This window comes from Nymphaea colorata, chromosome 3 (genome assembly GCF_008831285.2).
Source record: "Nymphaea colorata isolate Beijing-Zhang1983 chromosome 3, ASM883128v2, whole genome shotgun sequence".
Lineage (NCBI taxonomy): Eukaryota > Viridiplantae > Streptophyta > Magnoliopsida > Nymphaeales > Nymphaeaceae > Nymphaea > Nymphaea colorata.
In genome coordinates this window covers 6,643,955-6,666,650 of record NC_045140.1, presented here as the reverse complement: position 1 = coordinate 6,666,650, position 22,696 = coordinate 6,643,955, and the positions used below count along the sequence as shown (strand labels likewise).

Here is a 22,696-nt window from a genome sequence, read left to right as displayed (position 1 = left end):
AAGTTTACTTGGTTTTGGATAGTACCCTTTTATGTTTATGAAGTGTACATGCACAGGAACATACTAACCCACATACATTTATTTACATATAATTTGGAAAATGGAGGTGGCATTTTTTGCCACAAAAAGTGACTTCATATTCTAAAGAGTCACACAGCTTGTGAGGAGCTTCAGTCGTATTAATCGTATGCACACAAAAATATATATGTTGTACGCAAAAACGCTTTGAAAGCTGTGGCATTTTTGGGAGGGTGAAATTGTTTTTTAGTAAAAAATTTGTCCATCATTTTCCAAACTAAAATTCATTAAAAGGGCTGCAGGACTTGTTTGAAATGGTTATCGGATTTGGTTTTGCCTGATTCACTAAGTAAATAGATATTTAAAAGATGCACAATTGAATTCAAAGTTATTTCAGCCTCTTCTAAGTTCCATCAGTTAAATGCTGTCAATGGTGACAGAGAAAAGGCTGTGTTAGACAACTTCTAGATCCACATATATTTATTTACATGCATATATGAGCAGGTAGATATCATATATGCAGACACTGGTATGTGTGCGTAGACGGTAGAAAAATGAAGGAAAACTGCCTGCAGGGATACTAGCTTTAAACATAGTTGGACCCTCGTAGAATCTATTAGCGTAAATGGATGTCTGTGTGCATATCCGATGGTAAGGCTAACTTAAAAGGTAAACATAGAAAATGCTGCAGTTTATTCTAGTGATGTTGAGAACTAGATGTTGCAATGTTTTCATATTACTTGGAAATTTTATGCTTTATATATTGAGGGTGAGAGATTTTAACCAAAAGAATATCTTATTTAATTAGGATGAGAGATTTCAATTAAGAATAACTTAATTAGCTTACAAAAGCATTATTTTATGTAGATTACTTGACGAGATCATATTTTTGTGCCTTCTGCATATTGTTGGGGCTTTGGAACATCCAGTTATTGTAGTGGATCTTTTGGTTCTGAAAGGTTGGAAATGCTTTGAGATTCTTGGTTCAAGTGCATTGCCATTAGTGTTTAGGTCCTATATGCATCATGCCTTCTCTCCATTATTCACTTTGTTGTGACCTTTTGCAGTTTCTCCCACTGGCCATATGTATATATGTATGTATTCTTTGAAGACCAGAGTGCTCCTCTCACAATCTGGGGTACTTCCAATGTTTATTTTGATGACTGTCCTGGAAGTCGTTTAATTTTGGCTGGGGTAGGATGGTCTATATTTGGTAGTGGGAGCATGCTAGTATTGATACTGTTATCTCCTTGACATCTAGTTGGGACTTGAGGCTTCTGTGACGTTGTGTTACATTTTGACATGAAGGTGGGACTGAAGACAACGTGTTCCTCTATTAAGTTGGAGAATATCTGTGGACTATCTCGAGGATTGTGTTTTGAGTTACAGAAAATCATTGGAATAATCTTATAGATTATTAGACGCTAGGAACATACTTCTTATCATATATTCATATATAGGTTACTATAATAGTTGGTTGATGGGTTTTCATTTCAGAATAGGAATACTTGTCAAATTGTGGTTGTATTTGTATTCTGCAATTGTCATTTTCTAATTGGCCAAAGTTGACTTCTCTCTTTTTCATATTTTACATTTATGTACAGCTTAATAGGTGTCATGGCACCCTTTCTGTATATCAGAGCAACATTTCCAAGCATAAACTTGATCTTAAACAGTCACAGTACAATGACATTGACAAGCGGTATTTTGATCAGCTCATCCAACTCAAGGTTCCAGCCTCTTGGTTTAAGTTAAGACGGATTGATCAATTTTATTTTTTTTAATTTTTATTTGCATCCCTTATTTTTGATAATGGCAATGACAGACAACTGAAATGGCTAATAAGGACCTGGACAGATATTACCATGCACTTGACAAGTGAGAACTCAACTCCATTTCCATTTTAGATTCAGCTTCCAATGAAATATCTGTAGTACAGAATCTGCATGCGTGATATTCTGATCATGCAATAGTTTAATGAGATGACAAACTTGATCTGATTTTTGGTGGTTATTGATAATTTTTTAGCCTTCTAAAACATTGGTTCTTGGAGAATTCTGTAGCTTTTTAAAGTATTGGTGCTTGGAAAGTTCTTGTAACCCAGCTTTCTGTTTTCATTGTTTCTGCTTATTATTCATGATCTAACTAAATTTATGTTTATTGTTTCTGCTTATTATTTACAGCATGCTCCGATTTTTTATGATGCTTCATCTTCAAGTTGGTTTTTGTCTTTGTATTCTTGTCTTTTCATCGTTCCATCATCCTTCATCGAGAAAGGGAGATAATAGATTGGGTAACTAGTTCCTTTTCTTCCACTCAATATGGAAACTTGAGGTTTTATCCCATCAATGAAATGTTAGATCCTAAGTCAATTATCTTATTAGTGAAATGCTAAATCCTAATTTAGCATTTATGTCTATGTTGTTAAGGCCTCGCCTCGGTGTGGAATAAGCGTGAGTCCACGCCCGTCGCCTAAGTCCACCATTTAAGCGATGGGATATGTGTTGGTGCCTAAGCTGGCGCCTAGTCCATGAGAAAGTGAAAAGTCACCTTCCCTTTCAATTAAAGTTTCTTAATTGAGCATATATTGTTATGTACTTTATTTTGTATTGATTACATATTTTTATGTATTGTTATGTTGATTATGCTGTTATATGTATACTATTATATGTCTATACTATTGGTCACTTAGTTTATTATATAGTATTGTGGTACCTCATACCTGTTATATGTATACATTAGTATGGTTATTGTTACGTACTTATATAATATAATTATATGTATTGTAAATTTGTTATACATGTTATAAACTTATATGTATATACTATTATGTTAAATTGTATGGTAATACAATTTGTTTTTCCTGTTATATGTATTGTCATACATGTTATATATAATTATATATATAAAATTATATATATGTTAAATATTGGAGAAAGAAGAGGATGCCCGAGAGAGAGAGAGAGAGAGAGAGAGAGAGAGAGAGAGAGAGAGAGGAAACTTTTTTTGTTACTCTTCACATAACCCTAATCTCATATTAAAAGAGATTAGGGTTGGCAATATAACAATTACAGATTCAGTCCACTAAATATAAGAAAATATTTAAAGACCTACTTTCCAACTTTCTAATATTGCAGAAATACTCTTTAACATTCCCCCTCAAGGTGGAGCATAGATATCAATCATGCTCAGCTTGTTACAACCTCTCAGGAAATCGTCTATGGGAAGAGCCTTTGTGAAAATATCAGCTACATGATCTTCAGAGGAGACATGTGCTAATAATTCATTCTTGAACTAAATCCCGAACATAGTGGCAATGAACTTCAATATGTTTTGTCCTCTCATGAAAAACATGATTGTTAGCAATATAGGTAGCTGCCTTGTTGTCACAGTACATCTTCATTGAGAGATTCACTGAAACACCCAACTCTAGAAGCAATGATCTGACTCATGACATTTCAGCCGCAGTTTGAGCCATAGCCCTATTATTCTGACTCAGCACTAGATCGAGCCACCACATTCTGCTTCTTGCTCCTCCAAGAAATAAGATTACCTCTCAGAAAGAGACACAAAAACCTATAGTAGACTTTTTGTCATCTACAGATCCTGCATAATCAACATCATTATATTCTTCGATGTCAACACCTTCTCCCTTTTTTAACCATGACCCCTTTCTCGGGGCTGATTTCAGGTATTTGACAACCATTAGAGCAGCGTCTCAATGAACTTTCTTGGGTTTCTCCATGAATTGACTTAGCTTATTCACAGCGAAGCTAATGTCAGGGCGAGTGACAGTCAAATATAGCAGTTTTCCTATCAGAGATCTGTAAGATCTAGAGTCAAAAGGCTCTCATTCATCATCATGTACATGAATGCGAGGGTTCATGGAAAGAGTGGCAGGTTTAGCCCTCAAAAAACCTATTTCCTGCAGAAGATCAAGAGCATATTTTCTCTCCACCTCAATACCAAAGAAATAACGGAGTTGTCCAAGGTCTTTTATGACAAAGTGTTTCTGAAGAAACTCCTTTGTCTGAGCTATCTCTTGATTACTTTCCCTGGTGAAAACAATATCATTAACGTAAACAATCAATATCACTATACCAGATTGACCTTGCTTGATAAACAATGAATGATCAAGTTGAGATCGACGAAAGCCACATTTAGATAAGACCTCAGATAGCTTATAAAACCATGCACGGGGACTCTGTTTAAGCCCATAAATAGCCTCTTTAATTTGCATATCTTGGAACACTCCCTCTGTCGCTCAAAACCAGGTAGTTGCTGCATATAGACAGTTTCAGAAAGATCTCCATAAAGAAAAGCATTTTTCACGTCCAGCTGAAATAAAGGTCACTCTCGCTGGACAACAAGAGATATAATAAGTAGAATAGAGTCCAATCGAGCCATGGGTGAAAGTCTCAAAGAAGTTGACACCATAAGTCTGTGTATATCCTTTAGCGACAAGACGTGCCTTGAATCGTTCAACTGGACTATCAGAATGATACTTGATCGTGAACACCCACTTGGAGCCAACCACATCACAATGCCTCGGGGGATCCACCAATTCCCAAGTCTCTCGAGAGATAAGAACATCCATTTCTTCCTGCATGGCTTGCCGCCACCGTGGATCTAATAGGGCTTGATGGTGAGAAGATGAGACCATGTGACTAGACAGAGCTCGATCAAACTGCACCAAACTTGTACTCAAATGGTCAGTAGAGACAAAGTTAGAAATCATGTGTAGTGTGCACTGTCGCTTGCCTTACGAATAGCAATAGGGAGATCATCTGCATAGTGTTCATCATTTAAACTTTGTAGAAACACGAACCACAAAGAGAGAGAGTGGAGAACGAACACACAATCTACGTGGAAAACCTCAGAAAGAGGTGAAAAACCACGGGGAGGCTCTGACCTAGGGGCTCACCGCAACCCTAGGAGAGAGAAAATATATTTCACTTAATTCAACACTAAACACAAGTGACAATATAAAGAGGAGGGAGAGAGGAGAAGCCGCCTAGGGTACCGAGCCCGCCTCGGTACCCGCGCCCCATAGAACCGGGTCCAGGAATGGATCCGGTTCCCACAGCAACATATTCTAACACTCCCCCTCAAGCTTGGCATACATGTCAAACATGCCAAGCTTGCTAACATTCTTTTCGAATGAAGAAGTACAAAGCCCTTTAGTTAGGACGTCTGCAACTTGATCTTCAGACTTCATATATGGCAGAATCAGCTCCTTTGAGTCAATGCGTTCCCGGATAAAATGACGGTCAATCTCCACATGTTTGGTCCTGTCATGCAGAACTGGATTATTGGCAAGATTAATCGCAGACTTGTTGTCACAGTACATCTTCATTTTATCTCCCAGTTCCACACCAATATCAGTCAAAAGAATCTTCAGCCACAGCATCTCTGTAACCCCCATTGCAACAGCCCTGTACTCAGCCTCAGCACTAGACCTCGAGCATACTTCTTGTCTCTTACTTCTCCAAACAACTAGGTTACCTCCAAGAAAGATACAATACCCTGTAGTAGACCTCCTTGTGTCAGTGCAACCTGCCCAATCTGCATCTGAGTAGCCCTCAATAGTAAGTTTGTCTTGTCGAGTATACAGCAGTCCTTTTCCTGGGTCATTCTTTAGATATCCCAACACTCTTTCTGCACTCTTCCAGTGACAATCCGTGGGAGCATGCATAAATTGACTTAGCACATTTACCGCATACGTGATATCAGGGCGAGTTAGAGTAAGATAGATAAGCTTACCTACTAGCCTCTGATATCGCCCTTTTCCTTCCTCATCCAGAATAGTGCCCGTCTTGATACTTATCTTAGTTCCCGACTCTATAGGAGTAAGATAGGGCCTACAACCAAGTTTGCCTGTCTCCTTTAGTAAGTCAAGAGTGTACTTCCTTTGATTCATAACCAGCCCTGTCTCTGATCGAGCAATCTCTATCCCCAGAAAGTATCTCAGCTTACCCAGATCCTTGAGGTCGAATTCTTTAGCTAATCTCTCCTTCATCTTTCTGTTTTCTTCTTCATCACTGCCAGTGACAATCATATCATCAACGTAGACAAGGAGAAGACTCACCAGACCATCTCTCTGCTTTATGAATAGGGTATGATCTCCATTTCCTTCCTTGTACCCAGTAGACTTCATAACGATCCTTAGTCTCTCAAACCAAGCTCTAGGCGACTGCTTCAAGCCATACAAAGCTTTCTTGAGGTGACAACATTTTCCCTCTTGAACATACCCGGGAGGCATGCTCATATAGACTTCTTCCTCCAGATGGCCGTTCAAGAACGCATTTTTAACATCAAGCTGGTCCATACGCCACTTCCTGTGCACAGCAAGAGCAAGAATAACCCTCACGGTCTTCAACTTTGCAACAGGGGCAAAGGTCTCAAGATAGTCGATCCCATACTTCTGGCTGAACCCCTTTGCAACCAAACGAGCTTTATATCGATCTACAGTGCCATCAGGTTTGTACTTCACGTTGTAAACCCACTTAGAGCCAACTAAGTGTGTCCCTTTAGGGATATCAACAACTTCCCATGTTTTGTTCTTAGCTAACGCACCCATCTCCTCTGTCATAGCATGTAACCACTTGGGATCATCCTTAGCATCATCCACCGACCTGGGAATAACAACTTTGGATAAGGTTGTGATGAAACATTTGTAATTTGTACTGAGCTTAGCATAAGAAACAAATCTCTGAATAGGGTGAGAAGTACATGACCTGGTGCCTTTGCGCACAGCAATGGGGAGCTCTTCATTCGATGGACTTGGATCATCCGGGGAGATCACAGGATTGGGATTGGTTCTATCCTCATCACCAACATCTTCCACTGTAGCTTTCTCCTTTCTGACATAAACCTGGCCAAACAAGTGATCCCGGGCAACAATGGGCTGAGCATCCACCGTGACCCCTTCCATATGGCTGCCCTTCTCATTACTGACCATGACCGTGTCAATCACACTGGGACTAACCTTGTAATCCAAAAACTCCATAAACTGAATTAGCTGATTAGAGGAATACTCTTCCCCTTTGTTCCCAAGACACTCCCCCTGAAGAGGATTCACCGAAAAATACGACTCATGTTCATGAAATGTGACATCCCTCGAAACATACACTTTGGAAGTAGTGGGATCCACACATTTATACCCCTTCTGAGTGGAAGAATACCCCAAGAAAACTCCTTTAATAGACCGGGGATCAAGTTTTTTGAGAGTAGGGCTATGATTATGCACAAAACAACTGCACCCAAAGACACGAGGAGTAAGAGGCCACGGATTCTGAGTGGGCCACAGGGTAGAATAAGGAGACTGACCATCCAACACCCTAGTAGGCATACGGTTAATGAGATGTGCACTAGTGAGAAGTGCATCACCCCAATACCGCTTCGGGACATGACGTTGGAACATAATGGCCCGGGTAACATTCAATAGATGACGATTTTTACGTTCAGCTATACCATTTTGAGGAGGGGTATAACTACAAGAGGTTTCATGAACAATACCCTTGCCTTTCAAGAATTCATCAAGGGATTGGGAGACATATTCCCTTGCATTATCCGTACGGAAAGCTTGAACAGTAGTATGGAATTGAGTCTCAACAAAGGCAACAAAGTTTTTCACAACTGCTGGAACCTCACTACGTTCTCGCAACAAGTACACGAACGTACATCTAGAGTAATCATCAATAAGCGTCAAAAAATAGTGACAACCACCACACGTGGGTACTCCAGAAGGACCCCAAACATCGGAATGAACTAAGGCAAACGGATGAGTGGTTTTATTCAAAGAAATAGGGTACGAAGCCCTGACATGTTTAGCCAATTGACACACTTCACAAGCGAAGGAGTCAATGGAGACAAAAGCAAACAAATGAGGAAACAACTTCTTTATTAACTGGAAGGGGAGATGTCCAAGACGCTCGTGCCATCGTAGAACAGTAGATCTATCGCTCACACCAGACAAGTGACCACTCGTGGCAGAAATCAATGCTGAAGCAACTTGTACCGGCAGCCTGTAGAGCCCATCAGTAACCGAACCAATCCCAATCTTCCTCCCCGTCACCAAGTCCTGCAGGGAACAATGATCAGCAGAGAAAATCAGATTACAGTTAAGTTCTTTAGTAATATTGCTGACAGAGAGTAAGTTCACAGGAATATTTGGAACATGCAGGGCATTGTGGAGACGGTATTTGTTCAACAGGGACAAGCTCCCTTTCCCAGCCACAGAGATAGAAGACCCATCTGCCATAGACACGCGTTGCTTGCCAGAGGAAAGTTGATATTCTTGAAAGAGTTTAGAGTCCCCTGTCATGTGGTGAGTGGCTCCACTATCAACAATCCAATCACCAAGAGAAGGGTTACCTTGATCAGCCGAGGCAACGAGAGCTTGGGCTAGCTGAGCCCCTTCAGACGTGGAGGACTCCTCAGGGGTAGTAGATAGACGGCTGATGTACGCCTGTAGCTCCTTGAGTTGAGCAGGGGACAACTTGGACTTTGCACCACTAAAAGAATTGCTCTGACTGGAATCAGACACAGAAGGGCTACGCTTGCCAGAGGGAGGACGACCTCTGACCAGTCTCTTCTCGGGATGAAGATCCCAATAGAAATCCACAGAATGCCCCAACTTGTGGCAATGAGTGCAATGTCGGGCAGGACGCTGCCCAGTCCCTGAGGCACGGCTGACAAAGGCAGAAGGGCCATGACCAGTGTCAAGATGCATCACCTGGCGACGTTGTTCTTCAGACTCAACACGAGCATATACTTCCTCTATCCCCGGAATCTCATCACCATTAAGAATCTGGCTACGAATAGACTCAAATTCATCCCGCAGGCCTCCCAGAAACAGAAACGTACGGTCCATCCATTCCTTTTCCCAGTAGAGGGAATGATCTGAACCGCACGTCCACTCATCAGTCACATGATAATCTAGCTCCTCCCATTTGGTCTTCAGGGCAGCATAGAAGGCAGCAACAGACAAATCACCCTGTGTCAGAGAGTAAATACTGCGTTTAATCTGATAGGTGCGCAAATGTCTCTTCTTGCGACCATACATCTTTGCAAGCACAGTCCACATATCAAAAGAGGTCGGCTTCCGCAGAATGAGGGGCTGGATATCGGATGACACGGAGCTGATAATCCACACCTTCACTTGGCTGTCCTCCAACGCCCACGTCGCCCATTGAGGGTCAGATTTGATGGGCGCAGGTTTGTCGCCAGTGATGTAAGAGAGACGCCCACGGCTAGTAATCCCAATCTCGAGAGCGGCAGACCAAGATAGGTAATTGTCCTTGGTTAGACGGATGGAGGTGACCTGGATCGGCACGTTCTCAGTCTTGGAGGCGCTGCCCGTGTCAAGAACGACATCTTTTTGAGTCCCCATCGCGTCTGCCATCACAAACAAGCACACAGCAACAAGAGGCACAGCAGCGGGACTGAGGCAACGGCGACGGGAAGGAGGCAGCGGCGACGGCGGCGGGAATGAGGCAGCGGCAACGGAAAGCAGGCGACGACGCAACACAGAGGCCACCCACGGTGGCAGAAACAAAGAACGGGCCGAACAGAGGACGGCGGAACAGAGGACGGCGGCGGCAGAACAAAGGACAGCGGCGGCAGAGCAGGGCGACGTCACAAGGGCAGCAGCGGCGCCGGAACAGAGGACGGCGGCGGCGGAACAAAAGACAGCGGCGGCAGAGCAGGGCGACGTCACAAGGGCAGCAGCGGCGCCGAAACTTCAACGGCGTCGGGCGACAAAAAAACTTGACGATCCTCGGAAAAAACGCTTCTCCAACTCCGCTGGCTCTGATACTATGTAGAAACACGAACCACAAAGAGAGAGAGTGGAGAACGAACACACAATCTACGTGGAAAACCTCAGAAAGAGGTGAAAAACCACGGGGAGGCTCTGACCTAGGGGCTCACCGCAACCCTAGGAGAGAGAAAATATATTTCACTTAATTCAACACTAAACACAAGTGACAATATAAAGAGGAGGGAGAGAGGAGAAGCCGCCTAGGGTACCGAGCCCGCCTCGGTACCCGCGCCCCATAGAACCGGGTCCAGGAATGGATCCGGTTCCCACAGCAACATATTCTAACAAACTTGAATCAGTCTGATCAGTGGAGCTTTCCTCTTGAGAAGACGGTGGTGGGCGGTTGGGAGAGGGACCAAGACGACGAGTGTAAACCAATGGAGGATCAAGGAAATGTTCATGTGACATAGGTTGAGATGACGGGAATGACTCAAGTGACACTGGTGAAATAGGAAGAGGAACATGTATAGACATCTCAAACAGAGGAGGACTCGAAGGGGAAAAATAAGGACGAGACTCAAAGAATGTAATATCCGCACTGATAATCTTTTTTTTGGTATGGGGATCAAAACACTTATATCCTTTTTGATTGGCAGAGTATCCAATGAATACACATTAGATGGCTTGGGCAACAAGTTTGTTTTTGTCTGGGCCTAGAATGTGTGCAAAGCAGGTGCATCCAAATGTTTTGGGAGGTATATGAAATAGTGGTCGATTTGGATTAAAAGTTGCATGAGAATACGTTCTTGGATGGCTGACAAGGGTAATCTGTTAATGAGATAACTTGCGGTAAGAATAGCATCACTCCAAAAGTAGGTAGGCATGTGAGAATGCAACATGAGGGTATGGGCCACATTTAGGAGTTGTCGATGTTTACGTTTGGTAACACCATTTTGTTGGGATGTGTGTGGACAAGTATATTGAGGTCGAATTCCATGATTGGCATAAAATTGAAGTAGAACAGAAGATTTGAATTCAAGAGCATTATCAGTGCGAATATTTTTGACAATGAAACCAAATTGAGTTTTTATTTCCATGAAAATTTTAGGAAGAATACATATGACTTCAGATATTTTCCGTAACAAAAATACCCAACTGACTCGAGTAAAATCATCAACCAAAACAAGATAATACCGAAAACGCGAGTGAAAAGGAACCCAACTAGGACCCCACACATCCACATGAAGGAGATCAAATGGACTTTGACTAGATGGTTGTTGACTCGAAGGAAAGCTACTCCGTGTATGTTTGCCTAACTGACAAGCATCACATAATAAGGACTCTGATACAATAGTACCTGGAACATGCGACGAAGTTTGGACACTGAAGGATGACCCAGTCTGAGATGCCACTGAAAAGGAGAAGTCTTTGAGGAGAATGAAGATGCAACAGCATTTATTGGGACAGACAAAAGATAGAGACCCTTACGTTAATGGCCACCACCAATCATCTTCCCAGTTAGTAAGTTCTGAAAAGAACATAAACCAAGACCAAAGCTGACTCTACACTTTAAATCAATAGCCAACTGCTTAACAGATAACAAATTAAGAGGAAACTACAGAGCATAGAGCACATGGGTAATAATGCCTAAATGTGGGAGATAAATATCACTGCTGCCCAACACAAGAGATAACTTGCCATCAACCACTCTGACATGCTGTGGTGTAGAGAATTTGACTAATTATGTGGTTGATTACAACAGTGCCTGGAGGCGCCATAATCTATCATTCACATCATATCTGGGTCATCGGTAGGAGTACTACTAACAGAGAAGGAATTTCCAGCCATCTTGTAGTCATTGAAACCGTCAGACAAATTACCATCAGCCATAGTAAAATTCCAACCAGAATTTTACTGACAATATTTATGTATAAGGTGCAGCAGTCAACTTTAATCGAGAAACGTAACTCTACGGACCACAGAAATCTTAAAAAAAAGGAATAATATGTAGTGTTTACTACAGTTTCAGTCAATGAATGTTGCAGCCCCAATTCCAGTTAACCCTACGCACGACTGCACATAGGACTAGCAATCTACTATTCTGCTCTACACGAACTACGTGATAGTCTGATCATATCTTAATACCACCCACGTATGGCACACAATATTTATGACCCAGCTGACTACGAATATCAAAAGAATATCAAGGCACAACGACACGGAAGAATCTGGAACAAATCATCAAATAAGAAATTCAAAAAAACAGGCAGCAACATAGGCAGAAAATCTACGATCAGCAGCAATCCACAACTAATAAGACCTCAACTTATAGATTTCACATCCACTATCTGTAGGTCATTCTGCTCCTCACGTCAAATTACACAAACAACAGGACTCTGGCCCACACGGACAACATAAAAGTTTGATCACAGCAGCAGTAACCTCCACGAGATCCACTTAAGGATCAGGTTGAACACAAGCACAAAAAAAAGTAGACTGTTTTAAACGTGGATAGCATGCAACACTTTCAGATGTCGATAATAGGTAGCAAACAAGCACAGGTTTAACAGCAGACAAAAAAAAAAAACTGTCTCACTTCAACGATGCAGAGAAAAACAGAAATCTGCCTACTCCATACGATTTCAAGCTTGTCTCACTTCAACGATGCAGGAAAAAAACTGAAGCCTGCCAACACGACATACCTTTGCACAGGCACCACATGACTAAACAGATCAGACTGCCCTAGCAGATCAGACGTTCTTTGGCCTGAACATCTTCCACGGCTGCACCTGAGTCAGATTTGATGTTGTAGCAAGGTTTGATCTGATTCACCATTCCAGCGATGTGATCTGCTTCAACGGCAGCAGCTTAACGACTGCAACAGCTTTCAGCAACTTAACGACAACAGTTTTCAGCAACTTAACGACTGCAATAGCAACACAAGGGTGCTAATCACGTTTCTACATGTTAAACGTGATTAGCCCCTATCCACCAACCAATCAACTTGCTTGTTTTGTAAACAGCAAGAACTCTAGGTGTGAAACCCTAGTTTGGAGGAAGAGAAGAGAAATGAGAGAAGGAGGGAACCCTAGGCTTAAAACCCTAGATCGCACAGCCCTAGGTCCGTTGCTCTGATGCCATGTTGAATATTGGAGGAAGAAGAAGACGCGAGAGAGAGAGAGAGAGAGAGAGAGAGAGAGAGAGAGAGAGAGGAAACTTTTTTTGTTGCTCTTCACATAACCCTAATCTCATATTAAAAGTGATTTGGGTTGGCAATATAACAATTACAGATTCAGTCCGCTAAATATAAGAAAATATTTAAAGTCCTACTCTCCAACTTTCTAATATTGCAGAAACACTCTTTAACAATGTATATATATATATATATATATATATATATATATATATACACATTGACAATGTATATATATATATATGCATATGTAATGTTATGTACAATCTATTATACCTGTTATATAGTATTGCATCAACCTATTATATGTATATACTGTTAGCCTTGTATAATATGTAGTATTGTGCTACCTGTTATATGTATTGTTACTGTTGCAACTTATATGCATACTATTATGTACTGTTAGTCTTTTTTTTGATATCATGTCTTTCTTTAAGTACCTATGGATTATAGCCTTCTTGTGGATTTGCATTCATTCTTCTAGAGATTAGATTTAGTTTTTTTTTTTTTCTGTTTCTTGTATTTGATTACATTTAATGAGTAATGTTAAACTTCTTGTTGATTTTGCATATTCAATGAAGTCAACAATTAATTTTTGATTGTTTAAGTTGATTGTGCTTGCTATATTACTATTCTCCACATTTCAAATATTAGTAATAGTTAATCAAAATAACTTGACATATTATCATAACTAACAAAATTTAAAAAATGGTCGCCTGTTTTTGCGTAGGCTTGCCTAGGCCCACCTAGGCGCCTTCACAACATAGATTTATGTCTTCTGCATTATAAAGTCATCAATGTGATCTTGGGGGTTCATAAACTTCGTTTGAAAATAATTAAAGGTTCTTTTTTGTGCACTAAATTTACTGGTTCTTTTGGTGTGCCAGGAGTTCGTGTTTTTGAAATTTAGTTTCTTCAAATATATGTTTATAAGATAATGAAAGCAATAGGATTATTCTATTTGTGACTTTCATCTGTGGATCTGGTCATCATTGTTTGCTACTGAAACACTTTTTCTGAGCCAATGCCTTGTTCTTTTCAGAGCATTAATGCGCTTCCACACAATGAAAATGGAAGAAATAAACAAAATAATAAAGGAATTATGGCAGCAGACATATAGGGGTCAAGACATTGATTATATAAGCATTCATTCGGATTCTGAAGGTTCTGGTTCTCGATCCTACAGTTATCGGGTATGTTATACTGTTCTTATTGTCCTTTTTCAGAATTTTCCTGTCCATCTCTACTATACAGTTGGTGAAACAGAAATCAATAATGCATACTGTGATACTCTTAATTATAGGTTGTAATGCAAACTGGTGATGCTGAACTTGAAATGCGAGGAAGATGTAGCGCTGGCCAGAAGGTCTGTTAGTTCTTATACATATAAAATATTCCTGCAAAGTGCTTTTTAGTCAGGTCCTTCACTCTGTTTATGATGATTCTATTCTGGTTTTATTGGTTGCCTTGGGATTCTGTTAGAATATGTTGTTGTGGGAACCGGGTCCATATCTGGACCCGGTTCTATGGGGCGCGGGTATCGAGGCGGGCTCGGTACCCTAGGCGGCTTCTCCTCTCTCCCTCTATATATTGTCACTTATGTGTAAGTGTTGAATTAAGTGAATATAATTTTCTCTCTCCTAGGGTTGCGGTTTGCCCCTAGGTCAGAGCCTCCCCGTGGTTTTTCACCTCTTTCTGAGGTTTTCCACGTATATTGTGTGTTCTTTCTCTGCTCCCTTCTTGTGGTTCGTGTTTCTACATGGTATCAGAGCCACCGCGTGTGGGATCGTTGGTGTGCAAGTAGTGTTTTTTCCGCCGTTCTCGTGCCGTTTCCAGCGCCGCCGCTATTGCTGGTTTCAGTGCTGACGCCGTCCAGGACCGCTGCCGCCGTCCATCGTTCCCAGCGCCGCCGTCGTTTTTTTTCGCCGCCCAGGAACGTCGCCGCCTGCCTTTCGTCGCCGCTGTCTCACTCCCGTCGCCGCTGCCTCGTTCTCGCCGCTGTGCCTCTTGTTGCTGTGATCAGGAACGCCGCCGCCGTTGTTCCCAGCGCTGCCCTGCCCTGCCGTCGCCGCCTGCCTTCCGTCGCCGCTGCCTCATTCCCGTCGCCTCTGCCTCGTTCTCGCCGCTGTGCCTCTTGTTGCTGTGTGCGTGTTTGTGATGGCAGACGCGATGGGGACTCAAAAAGATGCCGTTCTTGACGCGGGCAGCGCTTCCAAGACTGAGAACGTGCCGATCCAGGTCACCTCCATCCGTCTGACCAAGGACAATTACCTATCTTGGTCTGCCGCTCTCGAGATTGGGATTATTAGCCGTGGGCGTCTCTCTTACATCACTGGCGACAAACCTGCGCCCATCAAATCTGATCCTCATTGGGCAACGTGGGCGTTGGAGGACAGCCAAGTGAAGGTATGGATTATCAGCTCCGTGTCCTCCGATATCCAGCCCCTCATTCTGCGGAAGCCGACCTCTTTTGATATGTGGACTGTGCTTGCGAAGATGTATGGTCGCAAGAAGAGACATCTGCGCACCTATCAGATTAAACGTAGTATTTACTCCCTGACACAGGGTGATTTGTCTGTTGCTGCCTTCTATGCTGCCCTGAAGACCAAATGGGAGGAGCTAGATTATCATGTGACTGATGAGTGGAAGTGCGGTTCAGATCATTCCCTCTACTGGGAAAAGGAATGGATGGACCGTACGTTTTTGTTTCTGGGAGGCCTGCGGGATGAATTTGAGTCTATTCGTAGCCAGATTCTTAATGGTGATGAGATTCCGGGGATAGAGGAAGTATATGCTCGAGTTGAGTCTGAAGAACAACGTCGCCAGGTGATGCATCTTGACACCGGTCATGGCCCTTCTGCCTTTGTCAGCCGTGCCTCAGGGACTGGGCAGCGTCGTGCCTGGCATTGCACTCATTGCAACAAGTTGGGGCATTCGGTGGATTTCTGTTGGGATCTTCATCCCGAGAAGAGACTGGTCAGAGGTCGTCCTCCCTCTGGCAAGCGTAGCCCTTCTGTGTCTGATTCCAGTCAGAGCAATTCTTCTAGTGGTGCAAAGTCCAAGCTGTCCCCTGCTCAACTCAAGGAGCTACAGGCGTACATCAGCCGCCTATCTACTACCCCTGAGGGGTCCTCCACGTCTGAAGGGGCTCAGCTAGCCCAAGCCCTCGTTGCCTCGACTGATCAAGGTAACCCTTCTCTTGGTGATTGGATTGTTGATAGTGGAGCCACTCACCACATGACAGGGGACTCTAAACTCTTTTAAGAATATCAACTTTCCTCTGGCAAGCAACGCGTGTCTATGGCAGATGGGTCTTCTATCTCTGTGGCTGGGAAAGGGAGCTTGTCCCTGTTGAACAAATACCGTCTCCACAATGCCCTGCATGTTCCAAATATTCTTGTGAACTTACTCTCTGTCAGCAGTATTACTAAAGAATTAAACTGTAATCTGATTTTCTCTGCTGATCACTGTTCCCTGCAGGACTTGGTGACGGGGAAGAAGATTGGGATTGGTTCGGTTACTGATGGGCTCTACAGATTGCCGGTGCAAGTTGCTTCAGCATTGATTTCTGCCACGAGTGGGCACTTGTCTGGGGTGAATGATAGATCTACTGTTCTGCGATGGCACGAGCGTCTTGGACATCTCCCATTCCAGTTAATAAAGAAGTTGTTTCCTCATTTGTTTGCTTCTGTCTCCATTGACTCCTTCGCTTGTGAAGTGTGTCAATTGGCTAAACATGTCAGGGCTTCGTACCCTATCTCATTGAATAAAACCACTCATCCGTTTGCCTTAGTTCATTCCGATGTTTGGGGTCCTTCTGGAGTACCCACGTGTGGTGGTTGTCACTATTTTTTGACGCTTATTGATGATTACTCTAGATGTACGTTCGTGTACTTGTTGCGAGAACGTAGTCAGGTTCCAGCAGTTGTGAAAACCTTTGTTGCCTTTGTTGAGACTCAATTCCATACAACTGTTCAAGCTTTCCGTACGGATAATGCTAGGGAATATGTCTCTCAATCCCTTGATGATTTCTTGAAAGGCAAGGGTATTGTTCATGAAACCTCTTGTAGTTATACCCCTCCTCAAAATGGTATAGCTGAACGTAAAAATCGTCATCTTTTGAATGTTACCCGGGCCATTATGTTCCAACGCCATGTCCCGAAGCGGTATTGGGGTGATGCACTTCTCACTAGTGCACACCTCATTAACCGTATGCCTACTAGGGTGTTGGATGGTCAGTCTCCTTATTCTACCCTGTGGCCCACTCAGAATCCGTGGCCTCTTACTCCTCGTGTCTTTGGGTGCAGTTGTTTTGTGCATAATCATAGCCCTACTCTCAAAAAACTTGATCCCCGGTCTATTAAAGGAGTTTTCTTGGGGTACTCTTCCACTCAGAAGGGGTACAAATGTGTGGATCCCACTACTTCCAAAGTGTATGTTTCGAGGGATGTCACATTTCATGAACATGAGTCGTATTTTCCGGTGAATCCTCTTTAGGGGGAGTGTCTTGGGAACAAAGGGGAAGAGTATTCCTCTGATAAGCTGATTCAGTTTATGGAGTTTTTGGACTACAAGGTTAGTCCCAGTGTGATTGACACGGTCACGGTCAGTAATGAGAAGGGCAGTCATATGGAAGGGGTCACGGTGGATGCTCAGCCCACTGTTGCCAGGGATCACTTGTTTGGCCAGGTTTATGTCAGAAATGAGAAAGCTACAGTGGAAGATGTTGGTGATGAGGATAGAACCAATCCCAATCCTGTGATCTCCCTGGATGACCCAAGTCCATCGAATGAAGAGCTCCCCATTGCTTTGCGCAAAGGCACCAGGTCATGTACTTCTCACCCTATTCAGAGATTTGTTTCTTATGCTAAGCTCAGTACAAATTACAAATGTTTTATCACAACCTTATCCAAAGTTGTTATTCCCAGGTCGGTGGATGATGCTAAGGATGACCCCAAGTGGTTACATGCTATGACGGAGGAGATGGGTGCGTTAGCTAAGAACAAAACATGGGAAGTTGTTGATATCCCTAAAGGGACACACTTAGTTGGCTCTAAGTGGGTGTACAACGTGAAGTATAAACCTGATGGCACTGTAGATCGATATAAAGCTCGTCTGGTTGCAAAGGGGTTCAGCCAGAAGTATGGGATCGACTATCTTGAGACCTTTGCCCCTGTTGCAAAGTTGAAGACCGTGAGGGTTATTCTTGATCTTGCTGTGCACAGGAAGTGGCGCATGGATCAGCTTGATGTTAAAAATGCATTCTTGAACGGCCATCTGGAGGAAGAAGTCTATATGAGCATGCCTCCCGGGTATGTTCAAGAGGGAAAATGTTGTCACCTCAAGAAAGCTTTGTATGGCTTGAAGCAGTCGCCTAGAGCTTGGTTTGAGAGACTAAGGATCGTTATGAAGTCTACTGGGTACAAGCAAGGAAATGGAGATCATACCCTATTCATAAAGCAGAGAGATGGTCTGGTGAGTCTTCTCCTTGTCTATGTTGATGATATGATTGTCACTGGCAGTGATGAGGAAGAAAACAGGAAGATGAAGGAGAGATTAGCTAAAGAATTCGACCTCAAGGATCTGGGTAAGCTGAGATACTTTCTGGGGATAGAGATTGCTCGATCAGAGACAGGGCTGGTTATGAATCAAAGGAAGTACACTCTTGACTTACTAAAGGAGACAGGTAAACTTGGTTGTAGGCCCTATCTTACTCCTATGGAATCGGGGACTAAGATAAGTATCAAGACAGACACTATTCTGGATGAGGAAGGAAAAGGGCGATATCAGAGGCTAGTAGGTAAGCTTATCTATCTTACTCTAACTCGCCCTGATATCACGTATGCGGTAAATGTGCTAAGTCAATTTATGCATGCTCCCACGGATTGTCACTGGAAGAGTGCAGAAAGAGTGTTGGGATATCTAAAGAATGACCCAGGAAAAGGACTGCTGTATACTCGACAAGACAAACTTACTATTGAGGGCTACTCAGATGCAGATTGGGCAGGTTGCACTGACACAAGGAGGTCCACTACAGGGTATTGTATCTTTCTTGGAGGTAACCTAGTTGTTTGGAGAAGTAAGAGGCAAGAAGTTTGTTGGAGGTCTAGTGCTGAGGCTGAGTACAGGGCTGTTGCAATGAGAGTTACAGAGATGCTGTGGCTGAAGATCCTTTTGACTGATATTGGTGTGGAACTGGAAGATAAAATGAAGATGTACTGTGACAACAAGTCTGCGATTAATCTTGCCAATAATCCAGTTCTACATGACAGGACCAAACATGTGGAGATTGACCGTCACTTTATCCGGGAACGCATTGACTCAAAGGAGCTGATTCTGCCATATATGAAGTCTGAAGATCAAGTTGCAGACGTCCTAACTAAAGGGCTTTGTACTTCTCATTCGAAAAGAATGTTAGCAAGCTTGGCATGTTTGACATGTATGCCAAGCTTGAGGGGGAGTGTTAGAATATGTTGTTGTGGGAACCGGGTCCATATCTGGACCCGGTTCTATGGGGCGCGGGTACCGAGGCGGGCTCGGTACCCTAGGCGGCTTCTCCTCTCTCCCTCTATATATTGTCACTTATGTGTATGTGTTGAATTAAGTGAATATAATTTTCTCTCTCCTAGGGTTGCGGTTTGCCCCTAGGTCAGAGCCTCCCCGTGGTTTTTCACCTCTTTTTGAGGTTTTCCACGTATATTGTGTGTTCTTTCTCTGCTCCCTTCTTGTGGTTCGTGTTTCTACAGATTCCAACCCCCCCCCACCCCGACAAGTTAACCAGAAAATGTTGCTTGGTCTGCATTATTTCCTTTTATAAGGAACTTGAACAATAAATGAAGTTAATGAACATAAATACCCTGAGCTTGTGAACGGAGAAGGAAACCTTTTTTTAGTCATTTATTACCTTTTACTTATTTTGTACCAAGCTTTCTAGACAAATAAACTTCTTCGCCATGTAAAAGACTTGCTTGCCTTGGAGTTAATAATTTGTGACCTTCTCTAGAGTTCAGTATGAAATGTGACTCGCGGTTTTAAGTACCTTGTAACAGATCACCGTAGCTTACACACGAGGCTTTCAAGTTCTGATGAAGTGGTAAGCTTGTTGATTTGTTTCTTCCCTTCTCTATTTTGGTGAACGTCTGACTTTGGTGTGTTGCCTGTCTTCACTATAGCCCCTTCAAGCCGTGATGTTTTGATAGAATTGGAAGACCATGTTTGATGAAAAGAAGCAGTACGCTGTTTTTTCTCTGTAATACTTGTATAGCAATGAGGGATCTGTTGCTGAAGTTTTATAGATTACTTAATTTTTAATACTTACAAAAATTTTACTTAATACTGCTTCTAGATAACAAGCAGTAACTGGTAGTCTGGAATCATAGCATGAACTTTTTATTGATCTGAAGTTGGCAGCCTCTTCTAACTTTGTTACTAACGTTTGCTTTAATAAAAAATTCAGTTTTTATTGATCTGGAGTTTTGCTGTAATCAACAATTCAGGTTCTTGCTTCTCTCATAATTCGATTGGCATTGGCTGAGACTTTCTGTCTTAATTGTGGCATACTTGCACTTGATGAGCCAACGACAAACTTGGATGGTCCAAACTCTGAAAGTCTTGCTTCTGCTCTCCTGAGGTGTGTGCAATTCATGTAAAACAATGGTACTTCAGTTTTCAGCTGGGATTGCTGGTATTAGTTATAGATTCATGTGTGTTTCCTTGAACATCTTCTCAATATTGTGACCTAAGTTCTTGCAGCCATCAGCCATCCTATTGTCACATAATATTCAATCTAGACATGAATGTATTGAGAAACTGATAGGTGCTTACTTCCTAATGATGGAGAGCCAGGACCAAACATTCTCTGTGATGTTTGAGTTCTAGTTTTTGACTCTTATCAGTCTGTGCACCAGCAGGCTTATGAGTCTGAAAAATGGTCCAGAAACTTGGTTTAGTTAACCACCATACAGGTTATTAGATATGTGACCATGTGATGTTAATAAACTTCTGTTTTTCTCAGAATTATGGAAGACAGAAAAGGTCAAGAAAATTTTCAGCTGATAGTGATCACTCATGATGAAAGGTTTGCCCAGCTTATTGGTCAACGTCAGCATGCAGAGAGATACTATCGCATCTCAAAGGATGAACTGTAAGTCACTGTTTGGTATTCTCTTGCATGACCTCTCTTCACAAGTTTTGTATCTTCACATGTTAATTCTTTTCGTGTTTTTGTATTTTTTTTCTCCTTCCCTCCAGTCAACACAGCATAATTGAGTCTCAAGATATATTCGACTGATGATGTGCTCACAGTCTTAGATGTGCAGAGAGAAATCGATGGTATATTCTTTGATTGTAAGTTTATGTACGACTACTTTGATGTGGTGGCAGGAATAGCCCGTATCATGTGAAAATTACAGTTTGCATGTTCAGATAAATGAGCTCTAATTTTCAATTATCCTTTTCTCCTGTCCGTTGGAGTCTGAAGGGGGAAACCCCACACCTTGACCCTCTTGGGAGCAGCAGCTATCCACTCGGCCGTGGGTACGCCTTGGTTATACCTGCTTCACCGAAGGAAATCTACACCAATTACTATGCAGTGAGTGTTGGCCAAAGGAAGCAAATCATGAACACAATGATTTTGTATGGCATTCCCTTCATCTGGTTGATCAGGATATTTGGCCAACACTCACATATTTAAAATATCTTCGAACGGGTTGCAGGCTGGACCTTGTGTACTGCACCCACCCGTTTACAATTCTATCGTATACAATTCTATTAGCTTCTGGCCTGACTACTGGGGGCTATTTGGCCTTAGTCCTGTATACGAATTTGTTATTATAAATCATGCATATAAAGTTAAAATATCTTATATATGCATGACTATGATATAATATGACATGAATCACATATTTAAAATTGAAATGTCATGTATTTCAAGCTAATTCACAAATAACAGCTCTTAAACCAAAAACGACAGAATGGAAAACAATTTACAAAATTGCTCATCGCAATTAATATTATCTCAAGGAAAATGGAAAGGGATGTAACATTAATTGCGATGGATAATTTTGTAAATCCATTCCAACGTTTTTCGCTTAAGAGGGTTTTTTTTTTGCTAATTAGCTTGAAAATTTGAGGCTTCTTTGATAAGCTTTAGAAGTTGGGGGGTGATCGCTATTCAGTCCTTAGCTAAGTGTCTTTTTGTTATTTTTGCTCTTAAAAAAAAAGTGATTGAATATTAGTTATGGTGGTTAATTCGGTAAATTGCTTTTCCATTCTAATGTCTTCTGTTTAAAAGCGGGTCGTTTTTGTGAATAGGCTTGAAAAGTTGAGGGCCTTTTTGATAAGCTTTAAATGTGGGGCGGTGACTTGTTATTCAATTATTAGTTAAGTGCCTTTTTGTAATTTTTTTCTTTCAATTTTCTGTGAATAAGGCCGGTGACTTATAGCTGCCCATAAGACGGCAACTTTAAAAAAAAAAAAAAATACTGTACTAACCAAATCAGGCCGGCCTGTATTCTTAATCTTATTTCCTCAACAAGTTCTGGTCGCCCAAATATATAGATTTGAAGGAAAAAAAAAATCATCCAAGTTCGATGCCCAAATTGGATGCTACAACCCCTTTTGAGTTACTTAAACCGTTGATTTTAGAAGCCTATCAGTTTGCATGATTTATCATGACAGTCTAATAGGAGGTTAACAAACCATCGTTTGGAAAGAAGACCTGA

At 42.1% G+C, this 22,696-nt stretch overlaps 1 protein-coding gene across 1 annotated transcript in view; it reads left to right on the top strand.

Moving 5' to 3' along the window:
* Positions 1 to 21,423, top strand: part of LOC116251562 (DNA repair protein RAD50) — a 33,755-nt gene extending 12,332 nt beyond the window's left edge. Inside the window, exons 21-27 of the mRNA XM_031625903.2 lie at positions 1,623 to 1,748; positions 1,844 to 1,896; positions 14,017 to 14,167; positions 14,278 to 14,340; positions 20,471 to 20,604; positions 20,989 to 21,117; positions 21,225 to 21,423. Coding sequence (XP_031481763.1) covers positions 1,623 to 1,748; positions 1,844 to 1,896; positions 14,017 to 14,167; positions 14,278 to 14,340; positions 20,471 to 20,604; positions 20,989 to 21,117; positions 21,225 to 21,264 — 696 coding nt within the window. The 3' untranslated portion in view covers positions 21,265 to 21,423. The remainder of the gene's footprint in view (positions 1 to 1,622; positions 1,749 to 1,843; positions 1,897 to 14,016; positions 14,168 to 14,277; positions 14,341 to 20,470; positions 20,605 to 20,988; positions 21,118 to 21,224) is intronic.
* The last annotated feature ends 1,273 nt before the right edge of the window (positions 21,424 to 22,696 follow it).